This window comes from Euphorbia lathyris, chromosome 1, assembly GCF_963576675.1.
Source record: "Euphorbia lathyris chromosome 1, ddEupLath1.1, whole genome shotgun sequence".
NCBI lineage: Eukaryota > Viridiplantae > Streptophyta > Magnoliopsida > Malpighiales > Euphorbiaceae > Euphorbia > Euphorbia lathyris.
Window position 1 is genome coordinate 34,051,778 of NC_088910.1, and position 23,183 is coordinate 34,074,960.

Sequence of the window (23,183 nt, forward strand, 5' to 3'; positions counted from 1 at the left end):
TAGGAGGCAAGATGATGAAATTGGGACAAAAAATTTCTAAATGGCTCAATTGGTCTCTATCGCAAATAGTTCAGGTCTAACTGATCCTTCTTACCTCGGAAGGGACCGTAATAGGTCTTTGAGCAGGTCGAAGGAGTTGATTGATTCGGGAGCCCGACCTTTGTACCATTCATGTTGCTTCCGGATAAGGTTGTGGGAAAACCCTTGCACATTATGTCCTTGTCTTTAGAATAGAGGTATATTGTACTCGTAAATGAGGCAACGTGATCGTTTGGATCCTCATTGCCGGAATAGTAGGCCAGTTTTGGGGTTTTCCAATCCCTGGGAAAACAGTGTTAATAATTCGGTGGACTATAGGGGGTTTCTTAAGGTGATATTTCCCCCCATCACTCCGCCAAGGTCTCGTTTGTTGAGTAATCTCTGAATTTTGGACTCTAGCAATTCCTCGACATTCGGTGGGGCCGGGATAGCGGGGGCCGAAATTATGGCTAACTGTGAGGCTAGTAGAGCTTGAATAGCGGGTTGAAAGATCCTCGAATGGAACTGAATGGCCTGGGCTGCGATCAGGAATGCTTCGGGGACTAATACTAGCATTGTCACGACCGGTGTCGGAGAAGTTGATGTGGAAGGTTGCTGTTGTGCGGTTCCCTAGGCCTTTGGTAACTCCCAAATCTTTATGTTCTCCTCTTAGAGGGCATGTTGCTGGTCAATGATCCTCTTTTGGGATGTCATCTGAACGGTTTGAGTTATCTAAACACTCTTGATCATGTTAATGAGCTACGTGGGGGCCCGATAGCCTCATCGTCGAAGTCAACCTCTGTTAGCAAAAGATTCAGGTTATATGTTTGCCTTATGGAACTGAGTTGGATCTATGCTGAAGGAGCTAGACATCGTGATCAAAGGGTTCAACATCTCTTTGACCGGTAGGAGCTGAATGTTTGTCCGCCATGCTACGAAAGATGGTTTTAGTGGTAAAAAAAATAATTCTAAGAAATTATTATGGGAGTTGTATATTACTCCACTCTCACGGCATCAAATAATATGAATATGAGGTTTCCGGATTGAATATCTTCGATGGTTCGCCTCCTGCATCGGGATGGATCCTTATGGAAACTCTGGCGATCAAGTTAATGTACCAGTAATGAGAATAAGTAAATATAGTGTAAGAGCTCTTAGAGAGAGTGTGTGTATATATGTGTGATTCCTGGATCACTTTACCAATAGTGTGCCTTTTGTATTTATAGAGACAGGGTAGTGCGGTCTTATTTACCAACATGTCCATGTAGCCTTGCATGTTTGATTGCATAGGTATGTGGGTTTATTTGCACGAGAATGCTATTTTATAGGCCTAGTGGACTATGTGAGTCCGAGTTCCACTTACCTCATCATATAAGTTTCTAAGGATCGTACTTAGAATAGGATTTGACTTTTATTCCTTATTGTTTAAGAAGAAACTCGACATGACTAGAAGATTAACTCCTTGGACCCTTCCAAATCCCATATGTCTCCGCCATTGTGCACAAGATTCCAAGGATCGTGCTTAGAATAGGATTTGACTTTTATTCCTTGTCGTTTAAGAAGAAGCTCAACATGAATAGAAGATTAACTCTTTGGACCCTTCCAGATCTTATATGTCTCCGCCATTGTGCACAAGGTTGGTGTGCTTAGAGTTTATTGGACTTATATAATATGGAACATATCAATATATAGTTAAAGTCTAAATTTATCCCCTTTGTTTTTTAAAAATTGCAGATTTATTTCTAACGTAAGAAATGGTATGAATTTATATTAACGTTTTTAAACAATATCAATTTTATCTTTATGTAATAAAAAAATTGAACATACCAATTTAAACGTTATTTTATCGTCACATCAGACTTTTCTAACATCAATTATATTTAAGATATTTACTATATTAATAACGTAGTTATGAACAATTTGTCAAATACCGACAATTAAATTTATCAAAGTGCCTATAATGTTTATCTATTTTACTAACATAGTTACAAATAACGTGTCAAAATGTATAAAACTATTTCAAATTCTCGATAAACTTATTTGAAAGATGCGGTGTTATAGTTAAATAACCGTCAAACTAATCTGTGCGAATTTAGTATTACAGTTAAATAACCGTCAAACTAATCTGTGCAAATTTTCTGTCAGACAGAAGTAAATTTGACTTGCTAAGAAACATTATATGTAAATTTATACAATTTCGTACTTTAGAAGTAAATTTGCACTTTTCAAAAAAGTGTAGCATATACCTAATATACAAGAGGAAATTACATAGAAACTCAGTTTTGAGATTTTTATTATACTTATGTCAAATCTTACAGTTATTTTTTTGAGTTTAAAAAAAGAAATGAAAAAACAGTTCCACCCTTTGATATTGGATACTTAAGCCACGTTTTTTTTCTTTTAGAGTATGCTAAAACCACTTTTAATTTTCAAGTATTTGACATTTTAAGAATTTTTTTTATAAATCTTGGATAATTGTAAATAATTAACCTAATCATGTCTAATATGTAACTTACCCAATATACAATACTGTTCACATGGGGAGTGTCTGATCATATGAACTTCATCAATCAATCACGGTTAAATTTAAGCTTATTAAATCTAATCCTCAAAATGATTTTAATCTTCACCTTAAATGAATTCTAAATAAGTCTATATCTTGACTAACCCAATTCAAATGTTCACTCACCATGTTAAGAACACTGACCCAATATATATATACACAAAACAAGGTAATAAACATATTGATAAATAAAGTTAGGAACTTTAGGGTTTATTTTGCCATAAACGGTACTGTACTGCTTAAATTTGAACATAATATAATATGATCTACCAAATCCAGTTTATGGCATAGATGACTTAGATTTTAAACAGTGATAGAGTTGTTCTCCATTACTACTGTCCAACTGCAATATATATATATATAAAAGGGTAATTAATTTATTAGTCCCTATATTTTGATAAAACACACTGTTTAGTCCCTATATTTTCAAAAACACATGGTAAGGTCCCTAACCTTTTTCTCAGTGAACTGTTTAGTCCTTCCGTCTGTTTGTTAAATTGTTTACCGTTTATGACTTCGGAAATGACTAAATTACCCTTTACTATTTACCTTCAAACTTCAGAAGAGGAAATCCAATTTGGAAGAAGAATTTATTTGCATGGATGACAAGAAAAAGAAGATACCCAATGCTTACGAATTTGAACGATTAAGAAAAAAATCAAGAAGAAGAACACTCAAAGTTGATTTCAAATGCATTAGAGTTTAAAGGAAAGGAAAAGAAGAACGCAAATCCAAATTGACTAATAGAATTTTCATGAGAGTCTAACGGCAGGGACTAAACAGTTCACCAAGAAAAACGTTAGGGACTTTACAGTTCACCAAGAAAAACGTTAGGGACTTTACTGTGTGTTTTTAAAAATATAGGGACTAAATAGTGTGTTTTATCAAAATATAGGGACTAATAAATTAATTACCCTATATAAAATGATATTTTTGTCATAAAATGAAGATGCTGATGTGTGAATTTAAAAACTATAATTTTTTTGTTTTTTATTATTTTATTTTTATGCAAGAAGGAAATACGAGTCTATTTCTCTAAAGAGCTAAAAATTACAAACAGAGTTCAATTGGATCATATTGGTATGCCAACTCTAAATGACCATTGACTTCTTATATATCTTTTAGTATGCACATGGACATCGGAAAACGTTGTTTCTAACATAGCCTTCAAACGAAGACAGACACAAACACAAACACGGACACAGACACAGAAAAATGCTACTAAAGAGTGTCCGCACAACATAGATTATAGATGATAAAATGACAGCTCAATTACCTAAAGTGAACTAAAAACGTACTGAGAAAGTGAGAATGAAGTAGAGAAGAATTATACTCACAGGAAACAGCAAGTCATTAACTACCTCCTCCCTTTCGCACCATTACAAAGCTTAGGAGAAGAGGGAAACAAAATGAACTGTCCTTCTTTGCCCTAAACAGCCCATTAAATGGATCAGAAAGAATGCCTTGCCTAAACAGTCCACTTCCTCAATTTCATAAAAAAAAAGTGTCTTTCCCAACTTCAGTAAGCATCCATATTAATACAAATGGTAGTTGTATCATAAAGAAGAAAGATCAAACAAACTTTGCCATTTTAGTAAAACAAAGGAGAGTGAAGGGGAAATCAAAGAAAAGACCAATGACCTTGCAGTTAGATATAATACTTGTTTCTCAACATTCATTTCAATTTTCAAATAAGCTTTCCGTGAAAAACTCTTCTTCGACTAACAAAAATATGTACCCCAAATCTTGAAGGGGGATATTACTCTGTCTATTGTATAACTCAAAATAATGTATTGCCTAAATCTACTAGTAATCCTATTCTTATTTTCGTCATCAACACCATCAAAGATCTAGACTCTTTTTCATGGCCTCATAAACCAAATATGTTATGCTCGCAGCAGGCACAACCTTAAGAAGGTTTGGGAATAGTCCTTTGTAAAAACCTCTACAACCTTCTTTCTCAAGTGTTCTCCAGAATACGTCTTTCATGCCCTTGTAAGCACCAGCTTCCTTGGAATTCTGAGCTTGCAATCTGAAACAGAACCAAATCAAAATAGAACATTAAGCTTACAGTTTCCCTAAAAAATTGCTTTACTTGGAAGAACAACGATAACGTGAACGTTTCAGGTCCTCCCCAAAAAAAAAAAAAAAAAAAAGTAACCCATGAGTTTAAAGACAAGAGATACCTGGTTCTGATAACCTGCAAGGGGTAAACACATGTTGCTCCAAGAGCTCCTGATACCATCCCACAACCCAATTGCACAAGAGGGCCCGGGTCTACAAAAAATGTTAAAGCTTTTAGAACAATGGTTCTCTGTAAAATCATAAAACTTCAACAACAAAGAACACATAAACAAAAGAGAGAGAAAACATACCACCATCTTGGATAATATACACCTTTGACATGTCTTTTAACGTCTCGTAAGCAGCCAGATCAATACCTGCATAAGGGACAATCCCAAGAAGAGATGGCACAAGACCTTTATAAAAGGCCCGTGGTCCCTCATGAACCCATATATCCCTCGTTAGAGCACCCACCTTTGGAACATTTCCGCCTTCACATGGGAAAGTTTGTAATCGAGTTTTCACAAGATCTAAAGGATATATAGCAGTTTGTGCCACTGCACCAGCCATGCCACCAGCAAAAAGCCTCTCAACAGGAAGAGAACCATTTTTTTCTCCTCTAAAATCTCCAATGATATTCTTGAATAATTCATACGCATAAAACTTGATAGCACTTTCAGGTGCTACCTTCACAACATTTAATCCATTGCCGCGGAAGAAGCCCAGGAAACCATCTTGTTTCAATATCTTCTTAACAGCGGGAACAATGCGTGCACTTGTTGTCTGAACTTGCAAAATAACCTTCAAGCGGTCAAGAGGAGCAGTCGCAGTACGAGAAGCAGCTCCAGCTATTCCCCCTGCAATAAAATATTTACTTCTATGGACATGCTTACTAATGCCTTGAGGAATAACGGCTGCCTCTCCAATATCTACAAGGCATACTTTTTCCCAATGATGATATATGTTCTCAATAGTTGCTTCATGTGGATATAGCAAAAGAAAATCTCTCCATTCCTCAAACGTTATAATCCCATTGTTATCCTTGTCAACATGCTCCACAAAATGGGCAAGCTCCTCATCATCAATTTCAATCCCTGTGAAGCAGAAACTGCCAGGACTTATAAGATGAAAACAAGTATATCTAGAACCAAATGGCCAGCCAACGCTTGTGCAAAAAAAAACTGTGTACTAATCATAATGTATTGAGAAATAATACCGTCACAAGGATCCAAGCAGTGTGATTAAGAAACAAGTAAAAAATGCATAATGCTGAGCTCCATGGTGAAAAGAAAGGAAAAACAAAAGAAGCTTTTAAGGAATGATAAAAATCAGATCAATCACAACACAAGCATGAAAAGATAAGGATGAAAGTGAGAACTCCTAAAGAACCTGAAATGCATCACCACTTTGAACACTATAATTAACAAGCATTAAATTGGCAGGGGAAGGCTTGCCCCCAATACACCCTTGTGGTGGGACCCCTCCCCGGACCCTCGCTTAGCAGGGACGCGTAGTGCACCGGGCCGCCCATTTATTCTCTTCAGAATCGCAAGAGTTCACAGTCACCTTCACGGTCTGTGCTTGTCTTTATGGCAAAGGAAATGGAAGGAGAAAACATGAAAGTAACTTACCCAAAGACATGATATCTAATTTAAACTGCCTGGTTGCAAATATGTTCAGAAGAGGCCAAAAACTACTGAAGTCATGTTATGTCATCAATTAACATATGGCAAAGGTAATTCCAATTTTCAAATTTTGATCATACACATGCATAACTGGAACTAAGAATGTGCACCACAGAAAACAAGGCTACAACATCGACAACAAGAAGCAACTCTGTCCAGCCATCAGAAAAGATGGACTCTCCCTCAAACATGCTCAAGGATCTATCCCAACATCATATCCCAACTAACACTGAAGAAATCAGCCAAAACACAACAAAATCAGCTCATGTCATGCCGAACAAAACTAAAAGTAAGAAACTCGACCATTCGGGATGTCAACAACCACAACCAGTCATAAAGCACATTATAAGCATTGAGTAGAAATACAATGCCTTATTCAACAGGCCCCCTGACATATTTTTAAATAGAAACAAAGCATCTGTCTTCATTACACATCTATGCATTTGAAACTTTTCCACTCAGATACACTTTGCTAACTACATGAATCATGATGAAGAATGCAATGCATCACCGCCTTCTCTGTTCTAACCCTAAAACAACAATTCCAAGCCCCGCATTACTTGCCTGATATAGCAATTCTCAGTCAAATGCAGCTGATAAATAAAGTTTCCAAGCATATACATGCATGCATTTAAATCCTACCCATTACCTCCTCAAGCTAATAATTTCAGTATCAAACAATACATAATTCAATTGCATAATTTCACTATCAATGTGAATGATCATATACAGTCCCAAACAGAAATCAATTTGAAGTTGAAAAGTAAAGGCAGTGAAATTGATTTTATACCAGCCTTGACAAGTGCATCCCACAGCTCCTCAGGCAAAATGCAACCATTGTGTTCGACATCAATTGCCTGAAATATCCGGTACAGCTCCAGCTCTTTATCATCCATATACCTCCTAAACTCCACATAATTTACCCTTCCATCCCTATCCGCATCACAAACCTTCAACAAATCCTTGGCGTACTTATACTCCGCCGGAATCTGCAACGCCGATAAACCCGCCTCGATCTGCGCATAATCCAAGTATCCAACATTCGCGGCGTCGAAGAAATTAAAAAGACTCCGAATCCTGACATCCCTCTCTTCTTTCGTCTCTCGCAATGCCAATAACACATGATCCATGGATATCGGACCAGACTGCTTAACCGGGTTGGAACAACCGGAGCGGTTTGGGTTCGTCTCCACATCCGGCAACCCTACACGGTGGTCCACGGCGTGACCCGCTCCGGACATGGCAAATTCCCAAAAACGCACAAAAACGCTACCTTTGAGTATCGAGCATGAGTAGCATCAAAAGGGTACTTTTTCCTATTTGTAGCTACAGATCTCAGTGTTTTGTTGACCCAGCAATTAGTAAGAAAACAATAAATAGCAAAAGTAAGCCTTTCCCCCGTAAATCAAATTAAATTGGAGTCGATTCAGTGAGAGCCGAAAATAAAGGAACAGGAATCCAAATCGAACTCAAACACGAATGCAGAAGATAGAAAAGATATTGGCAATGCAATTAGTGGGAAAAGGCGATTATCAAGCAACAATATGGCGGGTGTGGGAGAGCTAAAAAAAAAAAAAAAAAAACTGCCCAGATATTATTACGTTAACAGGAGTTAGAATTGGCACGTGTAATTGATCGATTTTTTAGGAATTGATGTGATGAGATGAGAAGATGGGCCTATGGATATAGGTAAGCAAAAGATAGGGAATTAGAGATTGTAACCCAAACCATGGCGATAGGAGGACGTGCCCATTTCAGCTTACAGCGATTGCCATCCATATGTTTGTCAAAATGTATGAGAGAAAGAAATTTAAGCAATCTCTGCAATCTCAATAAATAAAATTGCGTTTTGCTTTGAAATTTGAACGAGAAGAAAGGGCCAAGATGGGTACCTAGAAAAAGGATATTCTTTTCTGGCTGGGCCCGTCCGCCTAGCAATATTTAAAATTGCTCTCTATAAAGTGAAAACTTGCCATGAACTATGAAGGAAGTGTTGACATTTAGAAAAGAAAAATATAAAGTAAATTAATGTACTCAAAAAGTCACCCCAAAAGATTTTTGCTTCTTGTTAAATTATTTGATTGAAAGAGATGATATTTCCACATTTGGGAACTGGGATGAAAACTTAGGAGAAAATATTGTATCAAGATAAGATTTGAAATTGTATGGTTATAAATTTAAAATGAAAAAGAATATTTGAAACGAGCAACTATACTGTATAACATAAAAAAGATATAAAGATGAGGCAATTATTATTATTGTGGGATTTTGTTTAGTGAAATTAGTCATTCCATTCCAGATAAATAGTGCTAATTATAATATGACAAGAAGAAGTACCCCAATAATGTTAGCCCAGAATGCTCAAGATTTTGAGTTGACAACTGTAATAATTACATTATGGATAATAGAAGAGCTGTGTTGGATTTGCATTGGATACTACTGATGTTTGAAATTATTGATGTCAAAGTGTTAGTTTTAGGATTCGCTTATAAGTGTGTTCGTGATCGGAAGATATCTTTACCCTAAAAATCGATGAACAGTGGGTCCTCAAGCCCCCTCCCGGCCATCTTAGATTCGTCCCTAGATCAGTCTCTGCTTGTACCCATTATTACACAATATAGATTCATATCAGAACTTGTTGGCCATCTATCACCATGTCTTTCAACCTTTATAAAAGAACTGAAAGCACAGCAATTATTGCAAGAATATAATTTAATGCACCAAAAAGAATCAAACAAAACATTAAAGTTGGTTACTTTTTTTTAATAACCCAATGATACTGAATATTATGTACTTTTGATGAAAGTAATTGAAATATGCACATAAAGCAACCATCTTTCCTGATCCTGCAACACTTAAAGCAGGAACATGTCTAGCAGTTCTTCTGTGTTTCAGCTCCAACACTCTGCCAATATTCATATTCTACTGTTCTCTGCAACCATATAATCTCGGAGCTGAGTAAACACAAAATGCCCTGCAAATCATGAATTTCCCCTAAGCAAACAACAAACTATAGTAAGTCACAAGCGTTTGTATATGATATAATGCTATACTTTATTATGGTGGAATTTATTTATGTCCATAAAATGGTCCGTCAAACAAACATCTTACATGCTTTCTATAACAATTTATGCCAGAATTGGTTGGTAAGCGTCATCTTTCTCCTTCCTAAACCAAGATCGGGCAATGACCGCAACAAGAACATCAGTTATCACCAGTCCAAACAAAATACTACCCCCTTAGCATGTACGGATTTCTCCTTGTGTTCATGCACTTACGAAAAGAAAACATAAATTGGACATTAGATAGAGATGATGAATAAACAAAATGAGTATTCAATCATTTCAAGTTATCCCAAATTTTGATGTCAAATCTAGTCCAAATTGCAATACTGCACTAAGCGCATAAAGTGTCACTTATTTGAGGCTAGAAAAGTGTGTTGACCATTATAAGCACCGCCTGTATGCAAATATTTTTGTTCTTTTATCAACACTAAGTTCGCAAAATATAATAACGACGGAGAGTCAACACTCGGGAATTAGAGAAAGCACATACATGATCAAGAGAATATAAGTGAGGCATCTGGTTCGGTGTTCGGTCTGCAACCAAAATGTAGAACAGCCCCATAACTCTAGTGTGCTTCTGGGAACTGTTGTATTTAGATTCCAGAACTAGACGTTCCCCATCAGCTATCTTGATAGAACCAGGTTTAGGATAACAGGTGGACATTCCTACAATATAACCTGTCTCATTTCCTGCCTCCACTCCCTTCCCATAAGTTGGTACTGAGGTACATATGGCCCGTCCATTCTGAAATAGCCTCAAAAAGATCATTAGCAATTTGGCACTAAAGGTTACTTTTCCAATCCAACACACAGATACATGTAATATGATTATATAGCTAATTAGATGTAAAAGTAAGACCAATGGTGTTGAAAGGAAAAACATTTCTAGTATTTTGGACCAAACAAATAATGTTAATATTTATTTTGTGGCACCAAAAGCTCAGAAATGAAGTCAGGGAGGTGCAGGGTCGGATTGCAGAGCAATACGAAATGAGCCTATTCTGCTCCACTGACGCAGAGGAACTACTACTTGTAGAACAATAACTCACACTCTATTGGCTCTTAATGGTAATATAAGCACTAAATAATATTCTTGGATAGAATTATCTGTAGAACGGTTTCATCATGAAGAAACCATTGGAAAATCTCCCGAATGCAGTTGGAAACATAGGGCTTATGGTCAGGGGTCTTAGACAAATTCACTATGGAATGTACGTACATATGTAGTTGGTGTTATCAATCTCCTGTTCATTTCCAGTTCATGATAAATAAAAATTGATTTCAGTCTTATAAATCTAGGAGAACTTTTCATCAAGCACCTGAAATTTCTTTAGTTCACATATAGAGCAGAGCTATGACACAAGATGAAAGCATTGCCAGCTAAAAATTAAAAGATAAAAAGTTACCTCTCTATAGAGTTGAACCTATCCCTCCAGTATGCTGGTGGGCGACACCATATATGACATAACCACCAGTTGGCATGGTTAGGTATGTCCTCTTGATATCAACACACCCATCATTAGCCATGCTAGTTGCGTTGCAAGCTTCAACTCCATACTCAATCTGCAACAAGATATTATTCACTCATATTGCAACATAGGAGATGAAAAATACTTCCTATTTACTGAGATTTGAAAATTAGAATGGTTTCACATGGATTATAGCAGCTTAAACTAGGTTATGTATGTGTACACATGACTCTATGTTTTCAGCATCTATCACAAAATTCACTTCAGGAAAATTTTATCTAATGGTAACAGATAAATAGCACCCACTTATAGGAGGAGCTTGGAAAAGCCATAGTCCAACACATTAGAAAAATCTCCTTTCTCCAACTAGTTATCAATTAGAAGCAAAAGACTAAAAGATATGTAAGCTAATTTTCTGAATTTTAACAATAATACAAAAGGTAAATGCCTGATTAATTTTCAAATGATGTCTTAACACCATCTAAGGAAGTTAACTACCTGGCAGCCATTTTCTGGATCGAATCCTGTTGAAACATTAAGCCTTTTCCCAGTATCAGTGACATCGAATATAAAGATTTCAACAGGGATTATGGAAGTATCCCAGTCAACCCATTCTATAATGTAGCGCAAGTAAAGACCCCTCCTGAGGCCCTGGAAACCTGGTTTTACTTTGCACTGTGTATGGTCATAGCAGCAAAACAAGCCTCCTTCATAATCTGGCATCGGAGGATGACTGAATTCATCTATGTTATATAGATCACACCTACATTCGGTGCAACCCAACCTATCTACAACTCCTCGTGTATCAATAGCATGCACATTAAGCAACCATCTTTCATCATAACCTGTAGGAATCTCACCAGGGTTACCAACTTCTATTCCATAAGGATCTGGAACATGTGTGTTCGTTCTTCGAGTTTCAGACCCAAGGCCAAAATACTGTCTAAGAGCATCACCTTGGCATATGCCCTTATTTTTCCCTATAATATGATCTGATTTACGAAACTGCAGCTCATCATTGTTATCAGTAGTAACCACATCGGAACGCTGATAGTATTTTAGTACAACCCAATGGTGAAGGTAAGTTTCATGAAGGGGTATAGGATTCGAAGCCTCATCAATTACTTCAGCATTAAAACTCTTTATTGCAATATGACCTCTGGGGAAGTCAATATTGTAGTAAAGTCTGTTTTCAACTGATCCAGGTTCCAACACAAACTTAGGGGAAAGAAAAGTTGCAGATTTTAACCGATTTCCATTTTGCAATGAAGCTTTAGCATGTGCTGTGTTAATTACCAGCATAAATATTGACAACAGAAGCAAGCTTCCTTGAAAACAATGCGCCATAGCGCCTGCCAGTTTCAATATCTATTTATACTAGACTGTATTAGCAAATTAAAAACCATAACAAACACAACTAAAGAGAGAAACACAGAGATACAGAACTAGAACTTCCAATTAATTCTCTTCCTTCTCTTATTATTCTGATAAATTAATTCCCTGAAATCCAAACATGTTTCAATTAATTACTTGTAATCAAACTTAATCAACTTCAAAAGAATCCATCTACCATGGAGAAGAAGGTCCCAAACATTAATTAGCCAAAGCAACTGCTAATTCAAAAAGATAACATAGTCTTTCTATTTTTTATTTGAACGAAAAACAACAAAGACAAATCCACAGGTCATTCAATTAAACGACAAAAATTGAGAATTGAAAGGAACTATGGAAAAGGAATTCTACCAATATTTAGAGCTATATAATCAGGAATTTGCCAAATTAGCAAGGCCAAATTTCTAGAAAGATTGCATGCAATCTTGTAGGCGTAGTTGCGATTCACCTCCAACAAAGTTGAATTCCAAAAAGAAATCTTGTCTCATCTGGCTCTTGGTTTCCACTGGAATGAGGCTATCAGTTACGTCGACGATTATCCACCATGAAAATAGAAGAGTTCTAAATGAAACGGGTCGGGCCGTCTCGACTTGGAATATTTCGGGAAACATAACTATTTACAGAATATATATATAATTGTAGGAAAAATAATTTATTAGTCCTTTGAATTTATGCATATTATATTATTTATCGTTTAATTGAATGACCTGTGGATTTGTCTTTATTAGTCATTTGAATAAAAACAAATCCACAGGTCACTCAATAAAACTAACTATAGTCCCTGGATTTTATATAAAATAAGAAGTTTACAAATTAATTTTTATACATGTAATTAAGTTTTACATATTTTTATTATATTAATACAAATTAATATTATATTATATTATTTTTACTTTTTTATTACAAATTAATTTTTATATATGTAATTAAGTTTTACATATTTTTATTATATTAATACAAATTAAAATTATATTATATTATTTTTACTTTTTTATTACAAATTAATTTTTATATATGTAATTAAGTTTTACATATTTTTATTATATTAATATAAAAATATGAAAATGTTATGGAAAATGTAAAAAACTTTACAAAATCCACAATGGGACGAAAACGACTATAAGACTTTGATTGGATGAGAGGTTTTGAAGGGTAATTAAAAGAATGGTAGGCAAGGGTTAGTGGAAACCCTTGTTTGGAAGATTAAAAAATATGAGAGTAGGGGTTTTGAAAGGTTAATAAAGGGTTTTGAATGGTTCAAAATCAATAAATTTTTAATAGATTTTCAACTCACCAAATCGGTGGATTTGGAAGGGTTTTGATGAACCCTTCACTTTCTCCCAAATAAGGGTAAGGATAATATTCTCTCTTCCCCTCCTTCCCATTCCCTACCATTCCCTACTCTCCCTTTTAATTACCCTTCAAAACCTCTCATCCAATCAAAACCTAAAGAGCATAAAAAAACATAAAAGGTAAATATATTATTAAATATGAAAAATTAATATTAGTAAATATTATTTTATTTTAATTAAAAGTAGGTAATAAAAATTTACAATAACTTACTTCAAAAAAAAAAAAAAAAATTTACAATAACTTAGAGTTTATTTGAAAGGATAAATATATCTTTCATAACTTGTTTATGTGGAGTTAATTATTGAAGTTTTTAATTTATTAATTAATCATTGATTGAAATATAAATTAAATAATTATTATTTTATTTGGGGATTGAGATTAAAGGTCAGGAGGTTGCCATGGGGAACAATTCTGAGGCAATTGTTTCCTCTTTGGGACCGAGCTTGACGAAGTTATCCTATAAGGATACGGTCATGGGTATTGTAGAGGAGGCTCCATCCCTACACGGAGAAGTTGGAGAGGATGACTTTGAGGAGTTTCTATCGGACTCAGATGAGGAGAATGAGGATTAAGTCGATCCGATGTGTCCAGTTATTCGTTTAACCTCGGCCGATAAACGATCATTGCGAGCTAGATGGAAGTGGTCTCTAATTGTGACGGTCCTTGGGGAAAAAATTGGTTTTAATTATTTTGCTCAAAGAATTCTTGCTCAATGGGCTAAGAAAGGAAAAATTACTATCACGGATCTAGAAAATGACTTTTATGTGATTAATTTTACACAGCCTGAGGATTTTGAGGCAGTTATAAAAGGGGGTCCTTATATTATATTTAATCATGTGTTGGCCATAAGGCCTTGGGTTCCTAACTTTAACCCTATGGATTGTTCGGTTAATGAAGTTCTCACTTGGGTGAGATTTCCAGATCTCCCAATTGAGTACTATAATGAGATTTTCCTAAGGAAAATTGCTGGATTTGTTGGGAAAGTCCATCATGTTGATAAAACTACTATTGGAGCTGAAAGAGGCAAATTTGCTAGGGTGTGTATTGAAATTGACCTAGCTAAACCCCTCCTGTCTAAATTTTGCTTACAACACACGATTTATTTTATTGAGTATGAAGGGATCCATAACATCTGCTACGAAGTTGGGATATTTGGACACACTTTTGAGGGTTGTCCCAAGAAGAATAAGGCCAAGGAGGATGTTGTGGAGGATGTCATAGCAAAGGATGAGGGTATCCAATGGGATGGGAGGAGTTTCGGTCCCTGGATGGTTGCAAAACGTTCTGGGTGAAGAAGGACACGAGCTCCGGTAGCCAATAATCTTCCTCCTGACATCAGGAATGATCAGACCCTTGTCCAGAATAATGATGGAAGTAAGGAGCTAGCCAATATTAAAAAAGAAAGGTGGGAATCCCAGCAACTCAGTGGAGGGATGCTCTGGTTCCAGATTTGGGGTTCTTCTCGTGGATAAAGAGCAAGACCCTGCACCTTCCGAGGATCACTCAGAGTTAGAAATGCCGGACTTAGAACATGCTGACTCTGCAGATAATAACGTGGATACAGTCAACCCTCTCTTCGAATCCAAAGAAGTTTCCAAGATTGATCCACTGGTTCAAGATCCTCAAGATTCAGAGTTGAATAAAGAGGTTAGTTTTTCTAAACTCGGTATTGAGGCCAAAAATACGAAAACCATGGGGGTTAATAAGATGAATATGAAGAAGCCTAAGGGTAGTCTTAAGACTAGCCAAACCTCTTCTGGTTTTATGGAAAAAAAGAGGGGCTGCAGGTACCTCTTATAGGCTCGCATGAGCCCCTAACAAATATCTGGTTTAGTTTGGTTGGGCCTGTGTTTGCTGTCCTCTTTTGATGGATTTGTTTGTTTGGAATGTTAGAGGAGCGGCAAGTAAGGCGACTCGTATTCATGTTAAGGATTTGATTAAGCAGTTCAACCCATCTTGTTTTGCTTTATTGGAGACTAAGATCAGTGGAGCTAAAGCTGATGATGTGGTTAAAGTTTTTAAAAGTTGGAAGTGTGTCAGGTTTGAAGTCGGGCTGGTGGCATTTGGCTTTTTGGAAACCTAATCTGGTACAAATTGATATCGTTAAAATGGATAAACAATTTATTCATTGTAAAGCTACTTATCCTGGTAATAAACCCCTCTTTATCACTATTGTGTATGCTGATCCTATTCTAGCTAATCGAAAATGGCTTTGGGAAGTTTTGTTGTCTTTAAGTACTAGTATGGTGGAGGCCTGGTTTGTTGCCGGAGATTTTAATGATATCGCAGTCATGAGTGATCAAAGAGGGGGAGGGAACCACTATATTAATAGATGTCTTAATCATAAGAAGGATATGGATTTGTGGCCTTACTGATCTTAGGGCTGCTGGCCACAAATTTACTTGGAAGCGTAATAGTACTTTTGTTCGTTTGGACAAAGTCTATGCTAATATTGTGGCTCAGAGTAGATTTCCGGATGCAGCTGTGTTGAATCTTCCCTTCCGACATTCGGATCATTGTCCTATCCTGGTCAGGTTGGTTAGGGCTCCTCATGCAAGAGGGGAAAGACCTTTTAGATATCTGGTGGATTGGGAATCCCACCCGGATTTCAAGAGCTTTGTGCATGACAATTGGAAACCCCATTCTAATGTCTTACTTGCTGCGGAGGGGTTTAGAAGTAATGTGATGCGCTGGAACAAGAATATTTTTGGCCATATTATCAGGAGGAAACAGAAACTTCTGAAAAGAATGGAAGGCATCCAACGTATCTTAGATTCCAGGTTCGATCATAGTCTGAGTTGTCTTCTTAGATCCCTCAGAATGAGTTGGAAGCGGTGCTGAAGCAAGAAGAGTTACTTTGGTTTCAGAAATCAAGGAAGACTTGGATTAAGGATGGTGATCGGAATACGAGGTATTTTCACCTTTCTACGGTTATCAGGAGACAGAGAAATCGGATTGATGCTATCAAAGATCAGAATGGTAACTGGGTTTATGAGGAAGAGGAGATCCGTCTTCTGGCCCTCAATTTCTACAAAGATCTTTTTAAAGATGAACCGGTTGACTTGGATAGAGCTATGTCTAGGTCTACGTTTCCGACGATTTGTGAGGAGAAGGTTAGAGAAGCTTTCCGCTCCATTGACCTGAAAGAGATTAGCCAAACTGTGTTTAGCATTGGTGCTTCTAAAGCTCCTGGGATTGATGGGCTCCCGGCTGGCTTTTATCATAAGCATTGGGATACTGTAAAGGAGGGTGTTTACAGTTTTATTAAAGGAGTCTTTGAAGGGTCTGAGGATATTAGGCTTGTGAATAAAACTCTTCTGGTCCTGATTCTGAAAGTGGAGAAGCCTTCCTCTTTCTTACAAATGAGACCCATTAGCCTTTGCAATGTGATCTACAAAGTTCTGACTAAAATTTTTGGGGGCCCAAAAGAGCGAGCTCTTAATTGCTCCTTTCTACGGAAAGGTGTTAATGTTGTGTTCTCAGAATTCTGCTCTGGGATTGGTTGGTCGGTGGGCAATGGTAAATCTATTAGTTTTGGAATGACACCTGGCTGGGGATGAAGCCTTTACTTGAGATGTGTACTTCAACGCCTCCTCTGGAGATTTGCAATTGGAGTATTGCTGAGGTGGACTCGGAGGGGGATTGGATTTGGTCGAAATTTGAAGCCTACCTTGATCTGGAAACGCTCCTGAGGATCAGGGGAGTCAAAGTGAGCAGTAAAGAGGAAGATAAGGATATTCACTATTGGTCCCTTACTAATAGCGGGACCTATTCTTGTAAGTCTGCGTTTGAGGCGTTCTACATTAATTTAGACTCTCCTCCTTCTGTCGATTGGAAGACTATTTGGGCCTTAAAAGTTCCCTATCGCATTAGGAGTTTCCTGTGGCTTGGGGCTAAGGAAAGGTTACTTACTAACGTAGATAGGAAAAGACGCCATTTAGTGGAGGCTGATACTTGTAGTAGGTGTAGAGTCCGGTCTGAAACTACATGTCATGCTCTTAGGGATTGCGTTAAAAGCATGAAGGTATGGAGGGAAATCATGCCCGATCATGTGCTTCAGAATTTCTTGACCTATCCTAGCCATAAGTGGTTTATTAATGGTATTAAAGGTATTTTAGTGCCAGAGCTTGAGCATGGGGCTATTCTTTTTGCCACTGTTTGTCACCAACTCTGGCAATGGAGAAATGCAGACATCTTTGGGGAAGGGGTCGTTATCTTTCCCAATTTACTTGATTTTTTCTCCAAAAAATGATTTCTTTTATTGAGAGCTTTAAAGAGGAGGGGTTCTCTAATAATAGTCAGAGGAAGGAGGTCCATTTAGTTGGTTGGAATAGACCTGGTGAAGGGACTGTAAAGCTAAACACTGACGGGTCCTGTTTATCGGATGGGAGGATTGCGGCTGGTGGAGTCTTGAGAGACGTTGATGGTACTTGGATGTCTGGCTTTGCTCAGAACCTAGGAGTTGGTTCCGCCTTTACCGCTGTGCTCTGGGGAATCTTCTCTGGGCTTAATCTCGCCAAGAGTCTGGGGGTTAAGAATCTTATCGTGGAAACTGATAACCTTGAAGTTGTCAAGGTTATCTCTGAGAATAAAGCTCCTTGTTTGAGCAGCCAAAATTTAGTAAAATGGATCAGAAGGTTAGGTCCTTCCTTCGACACCATCAACTTTGGTCATATCTATAGGGAGCAGAACAGGGTTGCTGACCGCCTTGCTGCTGAAGGCCATGTGAGGATGTTAGGTGTCTCCAATTTCTCGTCGCCCCCGGACTTCCTCTTTTCTATGCTTTCGGATGATCGTATTGGGGTTAGCTTTCCCAGGCTAATCCCGGGTTAGCTTTTGTTGCTTTGTTTTTTTTCTTTCCTTTTCCTACAAAAAAAAAGTAATTTTAATGGGGAGAGAATCCATCTAGAAGGTGTTTGACAAGTTTCGAACCGAAAAATCGGACAAACTATTAAAAAGTGTAAAATAATTTATAATTAATTTTAGGCTTAATATATCATTTGCCTCATGAATTTGTCCAAAAAGCTTGATTGACCTCCTATACTTTCAAAGTATCCTAATAGCCCCTCAACTTACATAAAATGTTTAGTTAATCCCTAAACTTGCGTAAAATATAATCAATTGATCATTCGGTTGCACAAAAAAAGTAAGTTAAATGAGAAAGATATATTCCACGCATCTTAGAATGTTATTACATACCCGATCTTGGTCGTTTTACTTTTTTTTAAGACGCGTGCAATACATCTTCTGCATTTAACTTACTTTTTTGCAACCGGGTGATCAATTAATTACATTTTACGCAAGTTTATGGGACTAACTGGACATTTAATGCAAATTGAAAGGGCTATCAGAACACTTTGAAAGTTCAGGGGTCAAATCAAAATTTTTGGATAAATTCATGAAACAAATAATGTATTAAACCTTCATTTTAATATACATTATTTTAGTAAGAAATACATTTTATATAACTTATCTGACTGCTCGTGTCGAGACTCTCTTTAGGTAGATTCTCTCACAATTAAAGTTTTTACATACATTAAGGTCCCTTTGGCTACTTGCAGTTTACTGTTCCTGTTTGTTGTTTGCCTTTCGAAAATGCTACTTTTACAAAAAGCAGAGATTCACTGCTTTTGTAAAAAGTCACTTTTCAGCTCTAAAAGGCAAACAGGAAGTGTCTGACCAAACACTTAAAACTCTACCTTTTAAAGTGAGAAGACAAACAGAAAATGAAAAGTAGGTAACCAAACACCCTCTAAGACTCAAGATATCTAGTTTAAGTAACTCGAGACCTTAACCACTCAAATCAACCTTAATTTTTTTTTTTTTTTGATGAAAATACTTATAATTTCATTAGATAAAAACACAATAAGTACAACAAGAAAACAACAGTAAGAAATCAATTCTTACAAGATCTACAAAGAGACTAAAATGACTAAAATCAACCTTAATAGTTTAGTAAAAAATAATAAAAAGTTACAATATTGATTTTTTTTATGTAACATGTAATAATTAGTTCCTTTAATATATTAATAATGAATAAAGTTATCTAGAAGGATGAACTACTATACAATACAAATTCGAAAACCAATAAATTATCTATCCATAATTTTATTAATAATTAGACTAGTATAAAAACCCTCTTTTTAAGCCCCATTTGAAATCAATCAAACAAATTATTCTAAAAAGCAAAACTAGTAAAATTAAATCAAATTAAAACTGACCTCATTCATACTAGAAATTCAAATATGAAACCAAAATAAAACGAAGTTGAAAATGCTTTTTCTGTTTAATCTTTTATCGAGAGCAATGCTTTTTTCCGTAATTGTTTTATTCAATCATTCAACATTATATTAAGATCAGCAGAAGCAACCCATCTATCCAGGCACAACATTTCAAACTATAGATCATTGATAATGCTGAAAAGAAATGTATACTATATAAGGTAAAGCTACTTGTATGGATCGACATGAAACTAAGTTTTTAGTAAAACGAACTGAAAATGCTAATGGAAAACTGAATTTCAATTAATCAAAATTGGTTCATAACCATCTTCGACCCTCTTCTTTAAATAGGATCCTACGGCCACTGTAATAATTATTGCTACTCCCAAAATGCCTACAGCCACTGCCCATGAATAAGAGGATGCTTTCTTTTCAACCAGCATCTGCAAGAATCAATAAAATTCAATTCAGCATGATCAGTATGTGAATCATTTGGCAAAGAGTATTGTATAGAAAGGAAGTATGTAAACTTACATGAACATGATCAGTATGTGAAATTTGAATAGGATTTGGCAAATGGTCTGCAACTAAAAGATAAAAGAGTCCCATAACCCCAGTGTGTGTTCGAGTACTTTTGCTATAATTGGATTCCAGAGTTAATTTTTCCCCATCTGCAATCTTCACTGATCCTGGATTTGGATAACAGGTTGACATTCCTACTATGTAACCAGCTTCATTTCCTGCCTCTTTTCCTTCCCCGTAAGTAGGTACCGATGTACATATGACACGTCCATCCTGAATTCATCCCACACAGAAAATAGAAGAAAATGTTAGTAAGTAAGAATGTGTGGACGACAATCATGTAAAGCGCTTGATGTCTAGGAAGTTTAATATCAGCAAAGGAACAGCCTTAAAATGATGTCACAAAAACGATTTGAATCCCACGTCAACAATTGAGAGAAAGTTACTACCTAGATACTTAATGTGTGTTCAATGCAGCCATCAGGCCTAACGAATAGCACATGAATATCTATACAGTATTGAATCAGGTTGTGACGGATCACCTGTCCATAAAGAGTGGAACCAATTCCTCCCGTATGCTGGTGCGCCGCGCCATAGATAACATAGCCACCATTTGGCATGACAACGCTTGTTCTTTTGGCATCAATGCAATCATCAGTAGCCACACCATTAGCTTTGCAAGGCTGAACATCATACTCAACCTGAGATCACCAGAAACCAAATTATACACAGTTTCTATATGTAATATTTTTGTCATGAGAGTATAATATGGAAAGTGATTCACCTACCCTGCAGCCATAGTGAGCATGAACTCCAACAGAATCATTGAACCTTTTCCCATCATCAGTAACATCAAGAATATAAATCTTAACAGGGATAATTGAACTCTCCCAATCCACCCATTTCACCGTATACCGCAGGTAAAGGCTCCTCCTGGCACCCTGAAAACCCTTTCTCACCTTGCATTGTGTATGATCATAGCAGCAAAATAAACCTCCTTTGTAATCAGGCCTTAAAGGATCACCATATTCATCAACAGTGATATTGTATAAATCACATTTACATTCTGTGCATCCAAGCCTATCTTCAACGCCCCTGGTGTCAATAGCATGGATATTAAGCAACCATTTCTCTTCAAATCCTTCAGGGATTTCATTAGGATTACCAATTTCAATTCCATAAGGATCAGGAACATAAGTAGCTGTTTTTCTTGTTTCTGATCCAAGCCCAAAATACTGCCCTAGAGATCCACCTTGGCAGATTCCGCTGTTTCTTGCAAAAATATGATCTGATCGGGGATTCGAGGCATTGCTCCGCTGATAATATCTTCCGACTACCCAGTGGTGAAGATAAGTTTCGTGGAGTGGTATAGAGTTTCCAGCCTCATCGATTACTTCGCCGTTGAAGCTTTTCAGCGCAATATGACCTCTTGGGAATTTGATATTGTAGTAATATCTGTTCTCCACTGATCCTGGTCCAAGTTCAAATTTTGGGGATAGGAAAGTAGCAGTTTTTATCTTGAGTTCATCCCCTGATGAATATGAATATGATACGTTGAATGCAAGAAGCAGTATTCCTACTGAAAGTAAGCTGTTTAGAGAAGAAATCGCCATTTTTCCTGCACCGGTTTCACATACTCAGATTAATCTATCTGTCTAATCTTGCACAAATACAGAATTTGGATGGATAAATTCACAAACAGATAGATAACAGAACAATCGGAACAGCCATAGGAGTTCAAGAATGGGTAGATATAAGCAATCTTGAAGTAGGAATGATTAATAAAAGCTTTGTTACAAAATCAAAAACGAACATGTAAGCAGTCATACAAAATCCCAATTATAGCAGAAGGTAATTAAAAAAGAAGATTGAATACTCACCAGCAAACATGGAATCGGAAACCCAGAACTGGAAGGAGATGTTTTTTATTTTATTGATATAGAAAGCCAAAGTAATATAGAAAAGTTTATTGGGGAGTAGAGAATGGAGGAGAGGCAATTGATTACGTCATTGCGAACGAAATTGGTAGAAGAAAACAAAACTCCAATTTGAAAGTATTAATGTGGTTGTGGATAGGGAGGATGAGCCTCTCATATTTGGAGTATGAACTAGAAACAATTACAACTACACCAAAACAAAAGCTTTTTTTTCATAAGTTCTTTTATTTTTAATTGGTTTAAAGCATTATTTGGCCCTTTGACCTATTTAAAATTGTGTTATTTGACCCTTATTCTATTATTTGGTTGCATTTGGCCATTGACCTATCTCATTTGGTTTACCCAATTTGTATCAATATTTAACAGAATCGTTATCTCATTGATAAGTAACGATATTTTGACACTTAAACTTGAAACGTGATATTTCTTAAAGTTTTTTTCCATTTTATGTGGAAATAATTAATTAGATTAGAAAAATAAAAAAAAATCTTAAATTAAAATCTATTAAGTTTAAGTGTCGAAATATCGTTATTTATCAATGAGATAATGATTCGGTTAAGTTTGAATCCAAATTGAATGAAAGTTCACCAATTTAAAATAAATCAGAGAGCAAATGATACTAAATAATAGATCAGAACAGTACTTTAAGCCTTTTTAATTTGATAATATTAACATGGGTATTTTGTATATATTGTAAAATCTCGAAAATAAATATTCAGTAAATTAATAACTTTGTTTAAACAATAATTTTTCTGTTCCCATTTAGACCAATAGAATATTACGTGTTAAATGCAAAACATAATATGTTTTTAAAAAAAAAATTGAGTCCCACTGACAATGTAAAATAATAAAGGCTTTTCATATTAATATCTCAATTAGTTATAAAATTACAAT

The 23,183-nt window shown here is 36.2% G+C and overlaps 2 protein-coding genes and 1 pseudogene across 2 annotated transcripts; all 3 read right to left on the reverse strand.

The window, feature by feature from the left end:
* Positions 1 to 4,200: 4,200 nt before the first annotated feature.
* LOC136227451 (calcium-dependent mitochondrial ATP-magnesium/phosphate carrier protein 2-like) lies at positions 4,201 to 8,372 on the reverse strand. Its single transcript, XM_066016122.1, has 4 exons — positions 7,121 to 8,372; positions 4,957 to 5,739; positions 4,768 to 4,858; positions 4,201 to 4,613 (listed from the first exon to the last, which is right to left on the reverse strand). The coding sequence occupies exons 1-4, from the start codon at positions 7,569 to 7,571 to the stop codon at positions 4,424 to 4,426; spliced, it is 1,515 nt and encodes a 504-aa protein (XP_065872194.1). The 5' UTR covers positions 7,572 to 8,372; the 3' UTR covers positions 4,201 to 4,423.
* A 652-nt stretch (positions 8,373 to 9,024) lies between these two features.
* LOC136217683 (uncharacterized) lies at positions 9,025 to 12,852 on the reverse strand (annotated as a pseudogene).
* Positions 12,853 to 20,020: 7,168 nt separating this feature from the next.
* On the reverse strand, positions 20,021 to 22,389 carry LOC136227455 (uncharacterized). Its single transcript, XM_066016136.1, has 5 exons — positions 22,233 to 22,389; positions 21,141 to 21,970; positions 20,895 to 21,053; positions 20,365 to 20,625; positions 20,021 to 20,273 (listed from the first exon to the last, which is right to left on the reverse strand). The coding sequence occupies exons 1-5, from the start codon at positions 22,240 to 22,242 to the stop codon at positions 20,130 to 20,132; spliced, it is 1,404 nt and encodes a 467-aa protein (XP_065872208.1). The 5' UTR covers positions 22,243 to 22,389; the 3' UTR covers positions 20,021 to 20,129.
* Positions 22,390 to 23,183: the final 794 nt, after the last annotated feature.

Excerpts from the sequence above, each read along its gene's own strand:
- LOC136227455 (XM_066016136.1), bottom strand. Across the intron at positions 21,054-21,140 it reads ATGCTCACTATGGCTGCAGG|GTTGAGTATGATGTTCAGCC; the intron begins GTAGGTGAATCA and ends TGGTGATCTCAG. Across the intron at positions 20,626-20,894 it reads GTTCCACTCTTTATGGACAG|GATGGACGTGTCATATGTAC; the intron begins GTGATCCGTCAC and ends GGATGAATTCAG.
- LOC136227451 (XM_066016122.1), bottom strand. The coding sequence starts at position 7,571 with ATGTCCGGAGCGGGTCACGCCGTGGACCACCGTGTAGGGTTGCCGGAT. Across the intron at positions 5,740-7,120 it reads GGATGCACTTGTCAAGGCTG|GGATTGAAATTGATGATGAG; the intron begins GTATAAAATCAA and ends TCTGCTTCACAG. Across the intron at positions 4,859-4,956 it reads GTATATTATCCAAGATGGTG|ACCCGGGCCCTCTTGTGCAA; the intron begins GTATGTTTTCTC and ends CATTTTTTGTAG.